At 48.9% G+C, this 22,116-nt stretch overlaps 1 protein-coding gene across 1 annotated transcript in view; it reads left to right on the plus strand.

Annotated features, from left to right (window-relative positions):
* Positions 1-22,116, plus strand: part of LOC8037998 (solute carrier family 17 member 9) — a 72,644-nt gene that overhangs the window by 21,112 nt on the left and 29,416 nt on the right. Inside the window, 3 exon segments of the mRNA XM_029968949.4 lie at positions 8,854-8,950; positions 14,379-14,466; positions 16,638-16,672. Coding sequence (XP_029824809.3) covers positions 8,854-8,950; positions 14,379-14,466; positions 16,638-16,672 — 220 coding nt within the window.

Consider the following 22,116-nt stretch of genomic DNA (forward strand, 5'->3'; position numbering starts at 1 on the left):
GTTGCTGCGTTCTGTTTTTTATTTCGTGTTCTATGACGAATAGAATTTCTCGGGGTTTTTAAAAATGCACTGTGCTATTTTTGGGAACAAAAACGAAGAAATGAAAGCTGTTTTGGTGTGTTCGTGCGCGACAAAACAAATGCAACTGGAAAATTTGTTTCATTTTATGTTGATCTTTTTACGGCACCGTACACTCAGCCGTGTCAATTTACAAAGGTCTTAGCCGTCGAAAATATTTGACCACACAGGATATCTGAACTGCATGGATATTCCCCGCCCACAACATGAAATTCAACGAGTATGATCAATCGAACAACATATATTGTACGTACCCCACGGTGCCGCGTTATCCGAACAGGATTTAAGAAAGGTCTCAACGACGATAGTCACCTCACGACAATCGGACGGAATCCGGTGTGTTTTGGGGAACATCTAGAAGAGAGCTGCTTTTTTGCACAGCTTCAAAGCAAATGAACGAACGTGTCTATTCCGTCCCCCCACCCCGGAACCGACCCTATCAGCTATTTTTTCGCGAAGACCCGGACCATAGCCGGGAAGGCTTTTTGGAGATTATCTCAACAGAAATAATCCCCCAAGAACGTCGAACTGCCTGTGTCACGGGCTGCTTGACATTCGCTCTCTTCATTCGTTTCCTGCGAAGGCCGAGCAGGTTACGAGCCCTGCCTTTCCCTGGTTCTCACAGTGGAAGATAACATACAAAGGGTAAGCATCCTACACAGGCAAATAAAGTAAAAACTTCCAAGAAAAGCCGGCGAACTCCGAATGCACAATGCAGGTGGGGAGTCACGCTGACCGGGTTTCCACAGCTCAGGCGGGTGCCAGATATTTTTGGCTGATAGGGGTCGCTCGAGTCGCAAAATGGCGGCGGCCAGAACGCTCTTTTTGGAAAGGTCTATACTTTCTCCACAAGAAAACATGTACAGGGTGTCACAGAAGAAAATTTACACGCTAAAATGGCTTGCAAAAATCAAAAACTGGACGGATCTTGTTGCAACTTTCCTCAAAAATGTCTTTAACTGGTCACATTGTTGTGCTAAAATTTCAAGTCGGAACTCCGAGTACAAAGAAAATAAAAAAATGATAACTGATTTTTTCAACGGCGGAGCGGCAGCTGTCGGGGAGGCACCGAACGACGGCCATGTTTCTTTGCCTTATCCAGAGATGGCGCTACGGATTCACTGGACGCTGAATGAACGGAAAAGCGCGCTTTTATCCGAGTTTTTGGTTGCGTGGAATATTTGCCAAAATAAAGTTGTTTGGGTTTTCAGTTAAGTTTCACTGTGCAGAAAGTGTCATGCCATAAATACCAATAAATAAAACCTCCAATGCCTGCTGCAGAAATGACGTACCTTCGTCTCCGACGGTTCTTGTTTCGTGCATCGTCTGTTCCGCTAATCCGCGTAGAATCCTCAGTCATCTCCAAAAATAGTTGCCCGGGTTGGGGTGAGAAACGGGTCAGTCGCGTTTGTTTCTTTGCCTTGGTGCGGTTGTGAAAAAAAGGAAGCTCTCCCCGAAAAATGCCCCAAACGAAGTCATCTCGGATTCCGTCCGATCGTCAAGATGTGACTGTCGTCGACTCTGACTGTGTTATTTGAGATCTTTCTCAAATAAATTCTTTTTGGATAACGCTGCATCGTGTGGTATGTACGATATAGTTTTCTAATGTTACCACTTCCTCAATTGTATGTCCGTGTCCTGTCCATCTGTAAACACGTTATTTGTGAGCGTGAAAAATGCATGCCTTTCGGCCGTCTTCTGTTGCAATTTATTTTTGACAGCAAAGCGCTTTGTCGCTTCACATGCGGCGAATCCCGCGGCGTCGTCAAAACTGATCGTAAGAAAAAACAAATAACTCGCTCGTTCTGTCGCGCGCGTACCCAACAAAAACAGTTTACAGTTGTTTTTTTTTTTTTTTTTTTTTTTTTTAGTGTGACACAATGTTTTCTCAATGCCCTCGGGAAAATACATGTACAATGAAACACAAAATATTGCGGGAAAAAACGAGAATTTAGCCGCCAGCAGCGTTTGAAACTGCGCCTACGCAGGCTGCGCCTATTGAAATCACAGTCCACTCGGTTAGGATTAGGAGGGACGAAGGTGAGAGTCTAGCCTCAAACTCAGTGACTGGGCTCGAAAACGGATTGTGGTCCCTGGGGTCGAGTGTTTTTTGGAAAGGTGTATAGTGCGGTTTTTGGCACAGCCCGCCGACCGCGCCGACGACCGGAGCAGCGAGCACGCTTCCCTGTGCGACACTAGATAACAGCGCTGACGGCGCGGGGCGAGGATGTTGCTCGAAGAAGTGGGGAGAAGCGAAGAGAGAGGCTTCAGTCGCCGTAGCGACAGAGGGACGCACGCACGTGTCGTTCACGTGCGTGCGTCCCTCCGCTGCGTTGGAAACAAAGAAACAAACAACCGCACCGACAGACCAATCGCAGATCGAGGAGAAGTGTTCGCGCGCGTTGCGTGCCGGTCGCGGGCCGGCTGCTTCTCCGCAAACATGGTGTCGGTTGTGATCGTCGTCGTAGACGGAGTTCATCTCATCGTTCTGCGTAAAAGCGCTATCCTTGACTGTGAATTTTCGTTGTGTGTCGCTATGATAACCCAGCACGTACTAGAAGGGAAGATTCACCTACTCGTGCGGCGATGTCGTGGCGGCGCTCTCAAGACGGCAGGAACGCCTGTGTCGTCGTGTTTGTTTACTTCGACAACAGTACATCGCCCGGATTTCTTATTTGGCGCATTTCATGCGTGTGCTCAAGTTCAAGGTATTACTGGCGCATACCGTATGAAGGATGCGAATTTTCACGCGTTTTCATCTCCGGAGAAAAGTGATTAGGGTTAGCAATCCTGAACGCTCGCAACGTCCGTCCGCAACCCGCGAAGCCGTTAAAAGGCTCCGCCAGGCAAAAGTCGCTCATTTCTTTCAAAATGTGTGACAGACTTGAGAGAAAAGTGTACTAGTCTGGTGAAATAAAGACTTTCCTCAAACTAAGCTTTATTTTTCATCTAACATAAAATAAATTCTTTTACAAAGGTAAGTTGTCTCATAGCATGTATTTTGGCCTGAAAAATTGATGTTTTGGTTATAACGCGGTACCGCTTATAGTGCGGATTTTCGCGACTCCCGCGACATACGTTATATGCGGTCTACACTGTATCATTTTTTTATTTTCTTTGTACTCGGAGTTCCGACTTGAAATTTTAGCACAACAATGTGACCAGTTAAAGACATTTTTGAGGAAAGTTGCAACAAGATCCGTCCAGTTTTTGATTTTTGCGAGCCATTTTAGCGTGTAAATTTTCTTTTGTGACACCCTGTATGTGCAATATTTGCACCATGAAGCTTATTTGCAAGCTGTCCCGAAATAGAATCGGAGGGTTTCATATTGCTCCTAACTCGAAATGAGTCCAGTAAATATTTTGTTTCAAGGGAGGGGAGGGGAGGAGAGGGGTGTTATGACGCATTATAATCCGTTGCAACTCCAGAAGGTAGGGGTAGGGAAAGGAAGGCCAGAAGGAAGGAAGCAGATGAAACGCTGGAGAAGAGAGGTGGAAACCTCCTCTCTTTAGCATTTCGTCGGCTTCCTCCTTCATGGCCTTCCTTTCTCTCGCCCTACTTTCTTAAGTTGCAACGAACTATAGATTTATCCAGGCACTTAAAAGCAAACTGTCTTTGGGGAGTCAGCTGTCCCTCGAAGCGATTCCGAAGCACCCTTATCCCTTGGGTCAGTGCGCTGAAATAGAAGCCTTTTTTTCTTTAAATCACTCTTAAAGGGGTACGGAAACCAAATTTTGGAGATTGTCTCTTTGCTTCAACGTAATGCAGGTTGGTATAAAACTTCAACACCAATACTTCGTAGGAAAATTCGAGAAAACATATTTTAAACTGAATAAAGCGATAACCAAAAACTGCCTTGTGGATGTCTGTGAAACTTGGATGGAATGTCACGATGACATTGTGTCAGTAAGAGCAGCACCACTACGGGAAGTATGCTCGTATGTAGATTACTTAAAGCTGAACATAGCATTGAGGCACTTTGGTGAAGAAAGTCACAACAGAACTGGCCACCATGGGTTTCAGTCCGGGTGGTCCTTTCGTTTGGTTGGGGTGGAATTTATAATTTTGTAATTTTATTTGCACAACAAGTATGATGTATATGCGACGACGTGAGAGGCTGGGCAGATAGTTAACAACCCTTACGCTTGTGCACCTGCGGCATAATGTCAACGCTACGAAACGTCGATTTGAACGGGCCCGAATGCCCACCTCTACCGGTGACGGGATACCGCCTCGGTCAAGTGCTACAAAACGAATCACTACAAAGTGAAGGACAGTACCATCGTTGCTAAGAGCGGATGGCCGGCACGGCTCTGCAAAGTGGTGCATGTGTAAGAAAATCGGCGTGGTGTTTTTCGTGGCTTGGGGATGCGGGTCGACGTCCAGGAATATGCGTTTAAACTGAGACAATCAGCAAGAGTCACATATATACCCGTTAACACGGGGAGCAGAACCGCACTGCGACTGCACTCTTGGTAAACGCTTTGGGGACAGACTTTTACAGCCGATTGTATGATCCGTTGGGCCACTAGACAATCGCAATTCGATGCTGACGTGACGCTTAGCACGGGAAGATTGGACCGGCATCGAGCAGCCCTCTAAAGGCTCTGTTATACTCCGACGTCTAGCGTAGCGAACGTGGCGTGGCGCAGCGCACACAGGTACCGATTGGTTGCTGATGTCGAGCTCCCGCTCGCCAGCCAATGAAACGCATGCATTCTGTGCTACGCCGCATTCAATATTCAATACTTGCGACTCTTTTCAGGATCGATTGGATTTTATTGCCAATTCATCCCACACTGCACGGAGATAACCAGTCCTTTGCATTTGCTTTTGCGTAAAGGGGAAGAGCGGCGTTCGAGGCGGGAGCAACAGGACACTTTCCTTCGGCTCTCAAAGGCAATAACCGACGCCCCTTTATTACAGTTGTTAGAACTCAACAAACTGTCAGCTGTTCGGACGGACGCCAGCAACACAGAACTTGGGGTAGTACTGCTTCCAGAACGCGACAGTGTTCTTCATCCGGTTGCCTTCGCCAACGGCATGCCGACAGCAGTCCGAACACAGCCACTCCATGACGGGAAGGGAGTGCCTCACCGTTGCCTTCACCCTCGAAGAGTTTGACGTGCATCTCGATGGCGCATCATCTCGGATCCAGACGGATCACCAAGCGCCTTCCTGGCTGGAGAATCTGCAGAATCCAGCCGGATGTCTCAAACGATGGGCTCTGATGTTACAGGCGTACGACTACTCTATTGCATACTGGAAAGGAGCAGCTGACGTCGTGGCAGACATGCTGTCACGTGTTCCTTTGCCGGTCCCTCCTATCCAGGAAGAACCAACATTGGTGGGACTAACTGGCACCGTGGCCGACGCATCTGAGTCACGGTGAGGGACGTGGGGGAGTTGAGCAGAACTTCGCAAGGTACAATAGGAGGACGGACTTTGTCAGCTCGTGTGTGAAAAGCTTGCATTACAGAGAGCAGGCTGCACCGGGTAAGACTCCTACCTGCAAGGGTGGACTTCTTCGCTACATCCCCCAAGCAGACAATGACGCTAATGGATCACTTTTCAGAATCCTTATACCTCGGAAACTATGAAAGCTGTTCAGCAAATACATCCATGCAGTGCTTAAAGTTGGGTGGGGGGGTCGGTTCGGGTTCAGGGGTGTCTCAGAACCCCCTGCCATTTTTGAGAGGTGGTCTGAGCCATAGCCCTGACGTTGGGGAAAACACAGTCGTAAGTATGCCATCTAATCAGAAATGTTAGTTTCTTTATTCAAGCTTTGTTGAGCAGCCACCTCCAGAGAGAAAAACTATGTTGTGAATAGCCATGTCAGCTTCTTGTGGAACAAAATGGCGGATGTTTCGCTGACACTATTCATTCTCGACCAAAGAAATAATCGGAATCTAGGTTGTTGGTCAGTTTTGTTTCCCAAGAAACATGCTCAATTATGTATACATTTTAATCAAGTCAGTTTTGTATACATCAAATATGAGCCTGCCCCCCACAACTTATGGGAGACTTTAAGCACTGCATCCATGATGCAGCCTTAATGGGTCACAGCAGCAGCAGTAAGACTTGGGATAAGTTATGCCGTGTTGGGGCAGGAATGAGTCGAGATGTACTGGTGTATGCTCTCAGTTGCCCAGTGTGTCGGAGTGCGAAGCCACGTGCACGTCAGCCACCAGGATTAATGCAGGCAATCTCAATAAGCCACTCTCCTTGGCAGATTGTTGCCTGCAACGCAATGGAACCGTTTCCAGGTTGAATTGTTCCCCTCGTGGAAGCTCCTTTGGCAGCAAATCTGGGATTGCCTTCTCACCGTCTTCGCTAGTTCTTTGGCTTCCCTGCAGAGCTCATCACGGATGGTGCATCCCACTTCTGGAGCAAGGTGTTTGTCGACGCCTGCACCGCGCTCGGCACGTGGCACAGGCCAACTTTGCCATACCACCTGCAGGCCAACATCACTGAGAGAGTCAATCGCAACCTGAAGGTGATGTTCATCGCTCACATAGCCCGTCACGAAGACCGGGACGCCAAACTCGACGAGATGGTGTTTGCTACGCGCACCATGGTCGACCGACCGACAGGTTTCGTCCCTTCGCGTCTCAACTTTCTAAGGAGCTCCCTTTCCGTGGCAAAATTCGTTATCGTACACGGATGCAGCACCAAACGGTCGCCCTTATGTGGAGTTCGCCCAGGTCATTCACAACTGACTTTCCACGGTTGTTCGTGAGGGACGAGAAAATCTCGACACCACGTCTGCAACGGGCCGTTCGGTACGACAGAGGCCGCCGTGACGCTCCATTTCGGAACAGCGACTCGTTTCTCCGTCGAACGCACCCGCTTAACAACGCATTCTTCATATTCATGGCGTCTCTCGCCAACCTCAGGGTTGGACCGTTCCGCGTTGCGGAGAAAGTTTTTCCGTCGGGTTACCACCTGGCATGCCTTCACGGTACACAACAGTCTGGACCAGTTCACGTCTCCGAGCCGAAATGATACCTCGAGCCCGAGGCTACTTTGCAGCGCCCAGCCCGTGCCCAGATCCTGCAACCCCTCCTAAGCACTGCAACTACCAATGACCAGACGCAACTACGACGTCGGCTCATGTTCTATTTTTGCAACATGCGCGTCGGGCCCGCAGGCCTGCCCTTTGTTCTTCACAAAGGGATAATTGAGACTTTACTGATCTTCTTTGTCATACCCGGTAATTCCCTCTTAGTGTCCACGTTTTGGCGGGGTCTTTGCGGGACCATAACGAAGACCACCTCCGTTATGCCCCTTCTCGAGACACCTGCCCGCCCGGTTCCGGACTGGGCCCCTCTCCCATCTTCGTGGGCGCCTTGAATCCCCCCCGGGACCGCGTCGGCGGCCGCCTGGACGGTGCTCTCCGACTACCGGCCCGTCGTGTGTGCCTCTTGGCTCCACCTGTGGAAGCGGCCTTGGCCCGGGTGGGGTGCACCGCTGGACGGCGTCCCGGAGCCCTTTTGGGACCTCGCGTTGCAGCCAGTGGCTGTCTGCGATCAGGCGGCGGCTCCCATGCCTCGTCTGTGGAAACCCTGACTGGGAGGAAGCCCTTCTCAAGGCGGACGTTTAGAGGGGCAAGAGGTGTAGGTGCGCTGCTGATCCGGCAAACCCACACCGCCGAATGGGGAGGGGGGTTTTGGAGTTTGGGGGGCAAGAAAGGGCCCTGCCAGCCCGTCAGAAGCATTGCGGCGGCGAGGCTGCGATAAGGAATGTTCAACTAAGTACCTACGGCCCTCGTTGGTGCGCCGGGCCAGGTGGCGGAAGACGAACGCCGCTGTATGTGCGAGTTAAAATGTTTGCGCGAGTTAAAATGTTTGTGCTATTTACGAGAAATTGTCGCTCGTAACGTTGTTGGAATTATTTCGAGCCGGTAGTGAAAGAATTGTGCATACAAGATTATAAAAATGTACACGCTGGTCGGAGGTGTTCTAGGGCTGTCTAATGGATGGATGGCCGGTGTGCCAGCGGTTAAGAGAGATCGTGACACGCTTGGCGCAAGCGCGTGCAAATATATTGGCCGGCCTTTACGTCAAAACGGAGGTGGGCTTCTGCACGTGTGCAGTGCCCACAGTTTTCACGTGACCGCACGCTCGTCTATAAACAATGACTTTTTGTAGGGTCCAGGGTTGCTAGGTTGGGTCATAAATAGCCCAATCGGGCTACCCGTTTTTGTAGTTGGCAGAAGAGAATCCGGTGGTTGGCTATTTCGCTAATATTGGGCTATTTCACGTCGGAGATTCGAACGATTCCGAAGCACTCGGTTTCAAAGCCTTAAACGTGGTATTTTTGAGGCAGGTACGAAGCAAAGATCAACTCGACATAGCAAGAAAGGAAACTATTTTAACCGCGAGTGTGAAGATACAATGAGTGGGCCCTCAATGGTGTTGGTCACGGACGCACAATCATTTTTATTTCGAGTACTACTGTCTGAAGTTTCTTGGCACATTTTAATACCGCAGGGATGTACCCGTGCAACCCATGCTCTGCCATGGGTTCTGGAAACTAGTAATCTGTGTTTTCTTTGGGTATTTTTTTGTAAATACATCTATTATGTCATCAGTGTTTCAAAACGATGCTTCAGATACCTTGCATGAAGCTTTGGGCTATTTTTATAACCCAATCATTTGGACATTTTTTGACTATATATCTCACAAACATTTGGCGGGTTTATCTGCGACTGCCTGGCAGCCCCGATGCTCTCCCGCTGGGTTGGTACAGATGCTCCTCCTGTGTGCGTGCAGGGTGATTCTGCTGGCCCACTTCACGGAGAACAACTCCTACTTCATCCTGATCTCCTGGCTGCCTACCTATTTCCACGAACGCTTTCCAGAGGCCCAGGTAGGTCCTCAACCCCTTGGAATTGTTGCACATCCCAGCCTTTTTGGTACGAAAGTACTTTGTGTTGTTATGGCACCTTCGACCATTGTGTGTAGCACTCCGTACCACCCTTGCATCAAGTGACGTCCCGGGAGCCGGCGTACCTAAAGTTGGCGGATCCCGGGAGAGTAGTGCCAAGCTCCCCGTATGACCTTCGTTTTGGTCCGTGGAATGGGCAGTGTGTCCTTCACCTTCCCATACTTGGTGAGCCGATCCAAACGCCCGGTGGCGGGTTGCGTTTTAAACACATTTCTCGAATACCGAGATTTGGTCACCCACACACCAGTGAAGTATGCTAGGACAGCAATACCTTTTTAGGAGATACGTGGGGAGAAGCACGACCGATAAGTGCATGGCATGCGTGGTTCAGAAACGTGCTTATATTGGTGAGGAACGCTTTCAGTACGATGATGCTCCACGGCGATCTTGGCGCAACTGGTTCAAAACGAACCTTTGGAAGGTTTGAATAGGCTGAAGTGGCGATTGCCCCGGGTAATGACGACTAATATTGAAAATCTGTGTTTGCTGCGCAACAAAATATTTAGAGGAATAGGTAATGTGCGATATCACTTCCATTCCGCCGAGTTGTTTCAGAACTGTAGGATTAATTATATCTACAACTTATATCCCTACAGGCTCTGTACCAGCTTTAAAAGTGGAAAGACGGGGCTCAGGCTTTCTGGAAAGACTGGCATCGTTAAGAAAAAAATTCTCCACCGTACCCTACCCGTAATGCGGAGAAAAGGAGGAGGCTCGCACAGCGAACAAAGTATGCCTTATGCATGTTGAATTTCATACTCCCACATTTGCTAAATGATCTTTGTACCGATAATATTGATTTTGAAAGTTTAGCTTTCAAGGATGCGCGCTGTTAAGAATGAAACCTTCGGCGACCTTCTTCCGAGTTTCAACGCTGCGGAAACGAGTCAAGACGAGTCCGGGACCGTCGCCCGCTTGTCGGGGCCTGCGCGAAACGAGTCCCGACGAGTCCGGGACCGTCGCCTGCGTGACGGGGCCTGCGGCAACAAGTCTCAACGCGCCCATGACGTTAGCGGGACGTGTGTGTGTGCGTGGTGGTTGGTGCGCTCGGGAAAGGGAGAGAGGCATGGCCTAACTGCGGAGAACTTTGGCTACGTCGCACTGGACGGCAGACTTTGCTGCATCGCACTTGACGGCGGGTTGCTGCATCGTCGCACTGGCTGCCTTGGCGGGGAGTGAGGGAGAAACGGACCCTATATAAGGCGGAGCGCGAGGCTGCTCCGTTGTTCTCTCGGATTTGACAACTGTATCGCTACCATGTAATTAAACCGTTCGTTACGTTACCAAGTCTCCCACCTCCACTGAACCCCTGGGTTCTTCACTTCGGGGATTGGACGTCGTCACGAGACAGGAAGCCTCCGGACGTGCGGCCTAAACCCCGCCTCGAACAGCGCTTATATTTTTGTACGGGATTATTATTTTGGTTACACGTTTTGTATTTGGGTAAACCCTGGTTTGTATGCGTATGAACTGTAGATGTGCGATGTTTCTACTGTGTAAGTGATCTTTTGCATGCTTTTGCACGATCGCTGTTGACCGGCGTGAGGGGCCTGAGGACCAGTCACGCCACCTACCACAGCTTTTTTTCTTTGGGGCCCCCATCATAATGGATGGAAATAAAGTTGTTAATCGAGGCCAATGAGCCGACCACCTTGCGAAGTTTGGTCGTCCGTATTTAGTATTTTCTTTTGTCCGGCTAGCAGGTGGGAGGGGCAATGGCGCTACTCTCCCGGGATCCAGTGACAAGCGTGTCACGCCATCATCTGTCGCGATCTTGGCAGTTGGTCGTAGAAGTTCCGGCAAAAAAGCGGGAGTCTCCGTCATCGTGCTCTTTTGTCTCCGTCGAGTGCCAGCTCGTTGCCACAGAAGCTTCTGGGAACCATCGAATCGGAGTGCAAGCCAGAGTAGGCGTCGGCCGCATCCTCGTCCACTGCCGCGGCAGCGCCAGGATGTGGGGGGGTTCCACCTCTGGCAGCATCCCCCCCCCCGCTTTACTAGTTGCGATTTCGGGGAGTGAAGTAGGGGGGGGGGGAGGGGGGCTACGAAAGACGTAAGGGCCCCAGGGCCGGTTTTCTCGAAGCGATGGTAAACCTATTTTGGTAAACCACGGTGCCTAGGAAGGAAAAAGTACCTAGGTACTGTGATAAACGGCTGGATATAGAACAACAATAATTATTTTTTATTGGGCAGTAAGATGCGCCATCTATCCGTGAAACAAGCCAGTCATTTTGTTTATCCTCTTTTTCCACTGGTTGTTATCGATCTAGTATGGTATTTTAAGTCAAAATATAGTAATGTTGTACTTGAAGACCAATTTATTTGCTTCAGATGGTGCGAAGAAATTTTAGCTACTATGCTAGTTTGCCGACGAATATTCGAAAATGTAAGAAACATTTCCTTTAATAGGTTTCGCCATAAACAACGCATAACTTTCCCGTGTGCCTTCCAGTCTGGTAACACCGGTGCTGTAGTCTCGTTTTTGTTCCTTGCGACGCATGTTTCTGCAATTCCTGCTGATCTCAACTGTTTGCCCCCTTTTCCTTTTGCCCAACAGATCCACCAGTGACAAGGAGCTAAGCTTCTCGTCACCGTTGAATTGGTGGCCACCGGGGATATGTAGAAACCTCGATGCTGTCGGCATACTGTCGGCGCACTGCGAACAAGTAAATAGTACAATGTCCCAGCTGTTCACCCGGAACGAAGACTTTATCGAGGATAACCCCCTTTCTTCGCAAAGTAATCGCTGCTCATGTGTTGGTGTGCATAGTGTAACAAATTAAATGTGTTAGTATAAATATATACCAACACTCGTTCGCAAAACATTTTTTTACTCACCATAAAAACACTTGCAAGGCTTATGTACCCTCATATGTTTGGGATCCCGGACATGCTGAAGAGTGATGCGTTCGCGGAATGCTGCCGTCGGTTAGTTTAGTAGTCCCTCTGAACTACCGCTTTGCTTGACGTGCTAACAGGTTGATGGTGCGTCATTAGTATAACAGCCAGATCGAAATGAATGTTCAGCAGAACCAAGAACTACAGTAAAACCTCGTTAATTTGGATCTCATGGGACCGGCAAAAATGTCTGAATTATCCGAAAGTCGAAATATCGAAAGATGCGCGAAAATGTTTCCCAGTGACATACCTTTATTTTGAGAAGAAAATTGTTATTACCGCCTCCTTTCTGGACGGCACTTGGGCGGAGACGGTAACTTTCCTTAGCGCGGTCGAGTGCTCCACCGCACTCGCACTGTCGGAGCTACGCATCCTGTGCGCTGACAATGTAGCACAGCAAGGCCTCTTCTAGTTTCGGGTGCACAACCTTCCAAGGCCGCTTTCTTTTGCGTTGAACTTCTCGCTCTCGAAAGCCTGTAGGATATCGGCCACAATTTTTACGTACGTGGCCAAAGTGCTTCTCTTGATGTCGCAACTTTCCATCACTTGTCGAGAGACGCCGCCCTCCAAGGCCCTCAGTATTTCCACTTTCGTCGCTAAATTCTTAGCCTAGTACAGCTGCAACGGAAAACGAGTAGCACAACTGACCAGTAATCGGAGCGGCGAAATTGTGACACCCGGCGCTATTTTTCCCGAGCGCCGATAGCAAGAGTGCCAGTCATATTGCACTTTTCAATCCGGGGGTGGCCGGCGAAAAATTGAGGGATAGGATAGTTGTTAAAATGGCGGGCTTTAGGATCCCCGCGTTGAGGCATAAAACGCGACTGTCACTCTTACTATTGGCACGCTCGGGAACAACAGCCCCGCGTGTCGAGATTTTGCCATTCCGGTCGTCGGTCACTTGTGCTACCCTTTTTCCGTTGCAGCAATGCTTCTGCCGCTTCCGTGCCAGGAGAGTAACGCACTGAAGCACGGCGATCGAGAGCAAAACTGGTGCGAAACACGGAGAACCGAAAGAGCGAAGAACCATGGGATAACCGGAAAAACAACGTGCGCACTTCGGATGGATATCGGTCACACCCTTTGGAACAGACGGTAGCTAGCGCCACCTGCCGAATTCGTTCGAATTAACCATAGTGCGCCGCGTTTCCTCCGAATTAATGAGCGTTGGCTGCCATTCACTAATACATATGTTTGACGGGACCGGATCGGCAGTTCAAATTATCCGAATTTCTGAATTAGCGGGGGTTGAATTAACGAGGTTTTACTGTATTAGCCCTCATTAAGCGACGTCGCGGCCATTTTGCTTGTAGGTACTGCTCCTCCCTCGGCGCCCCTGCTCTCCCAGTCACGTGACCTAGAATTCCCTCTTCTAGGGACAATAGTTAACTTTAACCCACGGTTCGCGTTCGAGAAAACGGGTCCAGGTGCCGGACGGTCTATCTGCGCCACTGCATACTGGCCCTAGTCTGTCCCAAGTATGGTCGCACGGATCGCCACTGGTTCAGAAGCTTCTTTGTCGCGTTGAAATTGCAAGGATAAAAGGGAGCTATTTCTCCCAGTCTGGCCTCCGCAAAGCTCAATGACACAATTGTCGAATCGAAACCAGCCGCCAAACAATGGTCAAGCGCAACTCGGGGATTGGACATGAGAACTGTGTGAGCAGTCGACTTCGGCTCGTAACAATCAATGCCTCGGCGGACACTGGGGTGGTGGCCGGTGTCCAAGCACCGCGGCGATGAGAATGGCCGAACTCTAACGATGCTTGGAGCTCGGCACGCGTTTTTTATTTTGCCGACTCGAGCGCGTGGCTGCGATTAACGTTGGCGGCGTAGGGTAGGCACCGGGGCACGTGGCCGTCCGTTCTGGCTCTGAGTTGAGGGGACGAACGACGCTGACATTTCTCGAATTTTTGTGGTGACTGCCATTGCCTAGAAAGAAAAACTAAGGCAAGTTAATTTGGCTATTAACGTCAGGAAGTGATTTTGAGTACCATTTAGCGAAAGGAGAAAAATTGTTTCGTGACTCCTCTAAGTCGTTAGTATGGTGGGAGGTACGCGCTCATTGCACCCGTCCCACGTCTCGTCTTCCGTTGTACGACCGCGCTTTCTGCTGGTGCAGCGCATGGAGAGCGGAGTCGGGCAACGAAAGGAAGTTGGACAAACGGTCAGGGGTGCGCGTAGCTCCCACCACACTATCGAATCGGGGGTAAACAAAGTGTCCCGAGGGCTCTAAAACAATGTTTAGGCGGGAATTACGAGATCTTTGGCTAGTAATGCCGTAGAGTTCAAACAACTTATCTAGAGGAAAAAGTCCGCCACGTTCACGCGCGTACGGGCAGGAGCGAGCGCACGTCGGAATGGCCCCACAATTCCCCGCTCTGCACGGTGTGACACGAGATTTCCTGGAAAGGTCTGTCGCACCGATTGTTGTGCGGTACGCTGACTCCTTGCAGATGTGGGTGTTCAACATGGTTCCGTGGATCATCACCCCCATCTGCAGCATCGGCGGAGGCACCCTGGCCGACTACCTCATCAAAAGGGGTGAGGTTCACGACTAGCGTACCATTCCGTTGCGGCCGGCATCGTTGGGTCAACTCGGGTTGCGGAACTCCTGCGGAGAAGCGAATCCGCCCCTACTCCTCCTTTGAAGGCCATCATTTGTCGTTCGAAGCGCCGACTGGTGGCTGCGTTTCAAAACTGTATTTTCTGGATGAACTACTGTGAGGCGTCGTCTAAACCTTGTGCCTAAAAAATTTACGGAAAGGTCCTGGTCCTGAAACACAAAATTTCTTTCAAAGGTATTTCTAAAACTTCTTTTTTCCTTGATCTATAACTAGGGTGTAGCTTTTTCGATACCGATAGAAACCAATAAAGCTAAGTCAAATTTGTATTTCATAATTCGGTTTTAACCAAAAAATTCAATATTTTAAAACCCAATGAAGCAGCTTTTCGTTTGTCCACATGTGTGTGTGTGCGTGCATGTGGGTGTGGGTGGGGGGGAGGTGGAGGGGGTGGTGTAGATCTTCACTTGGGGTGCATATTTTATTAGGTTCGTAGCTTATCATTGGAGTGCCCCCTGGTGAGTTCAGGGAGGATGCAATTGTAAACAGTCTTTTCCGAGTAGTGATTGGGCTTGTGGGTTGGATCTTTGTTTTGACTGGATTTCATGTGCCAAGCTCCTTGTAGTTTGAGAAAGTGATTTTGGTTGCTTCTTTTCCAAAATGCCCCTCAACTTTCCAATGCATGAAGGCAGTCATAAACTCTGCCCAAGTTTAAAGCTGCCTTTTGGAAAGGTTACTTTGACAAATGGTGTACCATTTTCTTATTGTCTGCCACTATATTTTCGGTGTAATTATTTATTTTCTCGATTGTCAAACTTTCTAGGAGCTCATTGACACAATCACATGGTTTTTTTGACCGGTCTACAGCTATACTCATTGCCCAGTGCCTATCAAAAACAAGTATAATGTTGGTCAAACCACCGAAGGAAAACAAAAAAATTTCTGGTGTTTATTATATTGACCGATAAAAACCGCAAATCGCATTTCGAATTACAAACCAAAAAGAGGTATGCCAAATTTAAAAAAAAAATCGAAAACGCTGAATTTTATTTATAAGTAGCAAGCAACATGTATTGTAGGTACTACACTTAGGAAGTGCACACTTATGTGGTTACATTGATTCAGAGTTTCGTATTCAAACGGTTTGTGAGCATGTTTTGAAAAGCTTTTTCCCGTTTTCTCAAAATTAATTTTTTCGTTGCAACACAAAGTTTTGTTTGTGGCATCTTTGGATTAAGAACTTGGACCTGAATGCTTTTTTCGAGGTTTGATACCTCATAAATCGGAGAGCGCAACAAGACTAATCTTTCTGGAAAATGTTAACTACAAAATTTGGTGATTGGCAGACTTTAATGACTAAATTTTTAATTAGTATCAGCAAAGAAATTTTAACTCGTGATAACTTTCTCCAGAATGATGTTAGCATTGTACCGATGGCTTTGTTGCACTCTCTATTATTTGTAGGACGTGCTAGCATACCTTGTGCCCTATTTTTAGAAGTGTTGTAAAAGAGTTGGACATAAAGATTGGTGATAAAGTTGAGATTTTCTTTATAGCTAAATTGATAGAAAAATTGAGCTTATGTTTGTGCTCAGCATAACAAGTTATAATAGATGTAAGAATTAATATAGACGCTTTAAGCATGCACCAGGTTACAGCCGCCATTGCCTACGTCGTGCGTTATCCGGATACCGAGCCCCTGAAACGGGCGTTGACAAGCCTCCACAAAGGCAAATGCTGGAGACAATTGACAAGCCTCCACAAGGGCAAATGCTGGGGACGAGGACACAATAGATTCTAAAATGGTGTTGACCCGACTTGCTATGGTAACGTTGAAGTGAAGCGAATGGTAGAGGGGGAAACAAAAACTGGAGGTTGGTTACAGCGGTGTCCATGCACAACTGCTTTAAAACGCCTATAAATTAGATCAGAAACAAAAATGTTTAACACCAGGGTCTCTTAAGCCTGTCTCGATCCTATCCGATAAACTGGGGGATGTACCGAATGTGTTCCGAAGGGTCAGGGCGCAGGAAATGTAGCTTTTTGAGACCCCCGAAAAGTGACAAACACAATGTTTAGGACCAGATACAAAGTATTCTTAGTGTCCTTTTCTTCCGATTCAGCTCCGAATGTTTGTGCGCTTTGTTTCAGGTCATCCTGTGTCCCGGGTCCGCAAGCTGCTTGAGGTGAGGGTGCCACTTGTTGAACATCTCGTCACATGATTCCGCACACCAGCACACCCTCTTGTGCCTGTTCACACTCTTGCAACCGAGTAATACCGAAAGAGATGAGACCCGTTGAAACCTCTTAAAATTTCTTAGAACTAGAGAACACACTGGCACTCTGGCACCATCTATGCGGTGACCCTGGAACTGCATTTCACAAGAGCAAAGCTTTTGCGGGATTCCCAAGGTCAGATGTGCGTAATACCTATAAGAAAGGCTCGTTTATAACATTGACAAAAGTTTTTCGAGCCAAGAAAGAAAGAATAATGTGTGAGAGAAATTGAAAATATGCCAGACTGCCAAAATAGATGGCGCCAGTGTGTCTTCTCGTAAGAGATATTAAGCGGTTCCAAGGCACCCGGTTTCAAAAGGTTGCAAGTGTGTGAATGAGCCTTTACACCGTTGGTTACACCCAATGGATGTTCCCAAAGCAGTGCATTCCATAGCGTCCACTTGTGCTGGAGAATAGAGCCAATCGAGCTTTCTGATTGTCCAGTGATTGTAAATAAAAAATAAAAGAAAAATTTCCAGACGTTTTTTTTAAAGCAGTAAGTCATAAGCTACCTTCTTTCCAATAATTTCTCCAGGAAAGTTTGTATTTATTTAGTCGGCATCATTTCAAAGTCACATATCCGACTGTTTGCGTGTGAAAAGCACGAAAAAATCTGGATCATTTTCAGCCAGATCCTGTGGGAGGAACATGGATGTAGGAAGCTTCTGGAGGCGACATGACGCAGCGGAGAGGGACGCGCCCTCAACGATGACCAAAACCAAGGGACGTTATTGGACAAAAAGGAGTTGGCGCCGAATCAGCTCTTCGTTTCGTCCAATAGCGTCTCTTAGTTTTGGTCATCGTTGGGTTCGTGTCCCTCTCCGCAGCGTCATGTCGCCTCCAGAAGCTTCATACCTCCATGGCGGGGAACAGGTTGTGGAATGCCACCATTTTAATATCATTTGAAAACTGCTTTCTTCAGCTATCAGTTTTTAGCAGAATCTATGCCCTACGTCTGTCAACAATGAACATACTAGAAGGAAAAGAAAGCGCAAACACTGCTTCGCCATTGGAGCTTTCTTGTCACATGTGGGAAATGGCGCATTCTCATTGGTCGCTACGCGATTTGGGTTGCTAGACGCATTCGTCATCTTGGATAAGATGTGCGACCATGGTTGGTGGTCATCTGAAGTGTAAAACTGCTCGCAAGTTTGAAAAACGGCGAAAAAAACGACCCACAGTTGATGAAGTGTCATCCGGAACTTCGATGCCATTGGCGTCCAGCTCTGCTAGCGTGCCAAACTGCAATCCGCCAAGTTGCGCCACTCCCAAGAGTGTGGCGGCGCGTTAAGACCTCCTCCGTGGTCGAAAGCGGAACGACGCACGTGGACACGATTCTGATCTCCGAAGCCGAGCAGGCGGAGATAGAGCATGACGCAACCGAAGCACGAGCAAAAGCTGTCATTCATGTTGGCTACACATTGGAAGTCTTCTCTCCTCAACAAAAATGCGGAAAACCTGTCGGAGGTCGGCACTGCCTCCACCGTTGTAAGTGTAACGGCTGTGAATGCGCTTCTCGAGTGTGTCAAGTGCAAAGTTTGCGGTGGTACTGTAAGCATCTCAAAAGGAGACCGGGAGTATGGGATTGCAGTGAAGCTGATTTTAAGCTGTGCTAAGTATGGTGAGCTGAAACTGAAGTGGAGTTCTCTGAGGGGGAAGGGAAACGCAACATCCCCAACCCCTTCGAGATAAACATTCTCGCATCACCTTCTCTTGGCAGTACTGGTAACGGACAAACAGTGGTGAAAGATCTTTTCTCTGCGATGAACGTTTCAAAAAGAGGTCTGCACAAGAGGACATTCCAAACATGTCTAAAGGAGAAGACCGATCCGGCGGCCCAGAGGCCAGCTGAAACTACCATGATGAAGCAAGTGCGTGGGAGCAGCAAAAACGCTTTACGAAGATCTGAATTTCGGAAATCCTTGAAACATCGCTGTTTCATTCAGTGGAACCTGGATGCCCCGGGGTCACACAAAGGCGTTGCCAGCATTATTGAACTGTTCTCTGGCCATGTGCTTGACTTTGTTGTTCTGTCGAATATCTGCCTGGGCTGTGATATGGGACCAAAGGAAAGTGATCCTGCATGCCAAGGGTGGAAGAAGACTGCTGTCTTCCAGAGGAACAGCTCAAGCAAGCCAGGACAAATGGAGGTTGAAGCTGCAACCATCCTCTTCGAGCGGTCGCTTGCAAAGCATGGACTAAGTTACACGACAATGTTGCATGGTGGCGACATTACGTCGACTGATGCAAAGCACAACCGTGCGCTTTGGCCCACAGGGGGGAGACCTTGTGGAGCAAACAAAATGCTGCTGTTGCCAGAAATTAAACTCCGCCCCGCCAAAGCATCATTATAAGCTGCCGGACTATGAAGTGATGCCCTGCTGCCCGTCTATACATGCTTCTCTGACAAGAAGCCCTTGAAAAGGTGCCAACGTCCAAAAACGGAACGCCAATGAAAGCCTCCACTCAGTGATACGGTCACTTTCCTCGAAAGAGCAGCATGCCTCCTTGTTCAGCGTGAAATGTGCAGTAGCACAAGCTGTGCTCAGACTCGATTGCGGCAAACAGCTTGCCGCTGGTGCAATCCTGAGGGAGCTCCATCTCCCCCAAGGCACAGCAAGTGCTCAGAGGCAGAGGTCGGCATTTTAGGTCGTCCTCACTCACACTCACCCTCACCCTCACAGCCACACTCACCTAAGCCCCTCACTCACCCTCACAGCTACACTCACCTTTAGCCCCTGACTCACCCTCATCCTCACAGTCACACTCACCTTCAGCCCTTCACTCACCCTCACTGAACCTCATGGCCCTCACCGCCCTCACGGCCCTCACACCCCTCACCGCCCTCACACCCCTCACCGCCCTCACGCCCCTCACGCGCTCATGGCCCTCACGCCACCCACCGCCCTCACGCCCCTCATGGTCCTCACGCACTCATAGCCCTCACGCCCCTCACCGCCCTCACGCACTCATGGCCCTGACACCCCTCACACACTCACCGCCCTCACGCCCCTCACTGCCCTCACGCCCCTCACGCGCTCATGGCCCTCACGCGCTCATGGCCCTCACGCCACCGACCGCCCTCACGCCCCTCACGGTCCTCACGCACTCATAGTCCTCACGCCCCTCACCGCCCTCACGGCCCTCACACACTCATGGCCTTGACGCCCCTCACGCACTCACCGCCCTCACGGCCCTCACGCCCCTCACCGCCCTCACGCCCCTCACGCGCTCATGGCCCTCACGCGCTCATGGCCCTCACGCGCTCATGGCTCTCACGCCCCTCACGGTCCTCACACACTCATAGCGCTCACGCCCCTCACCGCCCTCACGGCCCTCACGCACTCATGGCCCTCACACCCCTCACGCACTCACCGCCCTCGCGGCCTTCACAGCCCTCACGCCCTTCACGCACTCATGGCCCTCGCGCCACTCAAGCCAGCTTCAGATGGGGCAATTTCGCCCGGAAACTTGACATCGCAACACCAGCAACATGGGCAGCCCGCGATCACATGCAGCAACCAATTGCTGCAATTTGCCATCATCATCACAGAATTTTTTTTTCTTGTACTCTTTAGACACAATTATGCGTTATAAACATGTTTTTATGCATTTAAATCCCATTGAGAATACTAATGTACCTTTCTGAAACCGTGTATTTCCAAAAACGATTGATTTCAAACCAGAACCAAGTCTTTCGGTGTCATCATCTCTGGCACGAGGTATCACAAGAAAATTTTGCGTCCCTGATTGGATGCAGCCGCTTCAAACGTCTTCGAATTGCTCTGAGTTTCGAGCCGGACCCCATCTCAGAAATTCGTGTCGATCTAGGGAAAGCTAGAGAACAACCCGCCATCAACACCAAAATTGCTGAGAAAGATGCTCCGTCTGAAGGGGGCCTCATGCACTCACCGCACTCATGACCCTCACGCCACTCACCGCCCTCACGCCCCTCACGCACCCATGGCCCTCATACCCCTCACCGCCCTCACGGCCCTCACGCACTCACGGCCCTCACCGCCCTCACACCCCTCACGCACTCATGGCACTCACGCCACTCACCGCCCTCACGCACTCATGGCCCTCATACCCCTCACCGTCCTCACGGCCCTCACGCACTCACGGCCCTCACCGCCCTCACTCGCCCTCATACTCATGAATTTTCCTGGTTCAGAAACTCACTCACGCTCACCTCCCCTGTGAAGATGAGGGTGAGTGAGGGCCCTCATGAGTGAGGTTTGCCGAGGTATGCTCAGAGGTCAAGTGAGAAGGACCACCAGCGACTGACTGCCTCCAATAGGAAACATGCCCATGCACAAAGGAAGTGTGGGCAAGAGAATGACCAGGATTACATTCCTGGTCATTCTCTAGGTCGCCTGGTGGTTTCTTAGGCACTGTCCTATACATCCTTCATGTATGTTTTGCTGTAAATAAATGGCATGCATTGTTTGAAACCTCTTTCCTTGTTTTCACGGAATTCTTCCTTTCATCACTGCACAAAGGTTTGCCCTGGTATCGTGGGATCTAAAATGTGGATCTGAACAATTCTTTTTTTAGGTTTGAAGGCTCAGAAATCGCAAAGTGCAACATGACTCAAACTTCAGTAAAATCTCTGCCATAATTTTTTTTTTAGATTTGTATTATGTATTATGATTGTTTCTAATTGTCAGTGAAAAAAAATCATTGTGTCGTAACTTTTTGTCGGATATTGCTAAAATGAAAAATATTGTTGTTTTTTTTGCACACTCTACTGTTTGTACAACATATAGACATACTTTCTGCATATTTGTTATAGGGCTATTGTAGAAATGTTGGGCAAAAGAATCTGCCATAAATCTAAGATTTATTTTCAAAGTATGAGTGATAGGCAAATAAAACCCTTAGATTTGTGTTCAGCGGTCAAGGTTAGACTAGGCATAGAAACTTCATCAAAATCTGATCAGAATTGACTGAGAATCTTCAAAGCACAAGGTGTCCCCTTAAAGCCTAAAAGAAAAAAAAAAAAAATTAAAAATTTTGCAGCAAACTTTATTTCCAAAGTCCTATAGAGCTTGAAATGTGGTATTTAAAGGAGCTGTGGAACAACTTCAGCGCTTTGCTTAAATAATTAAGGGAGTTGGTGTCTCGACCCTTGTAAAATAAGGAACAAAAAAACGCTGTACATCCTAGTTTTTATTTTAAAAAAATGACAAAGATTAAGAGTTTCTGGTGCCTCTCAACTCCTTCACCATCTTCCGAGTCGCGCGCGCTTTGACGTGAAAGGATGACGCGCCGGGTTCTGGTGAAGCTCTATCTCTAGTGTCATCAGTGAGCAGCGAGAACTCTCCCGCTCGCAGCCACGTGATCAACGTGG

This window comes from Ixodes scapularis, unplaced genomic scaffold (genome assembly GCF_016920785.2).
Source record: "Ixodes scapularis isolate PalLabHiFi unplaced genomic scaffold, ASM1692078v2 ptg001212l_1___fragment_1__unscaffolded, whole genome shotgun sequence".
NCBI lineage: Eukaryota > Metazoa > Arthropoda > Arachnida > Ixodida > Ixodidae > Ixodes > Ixodes scapularis.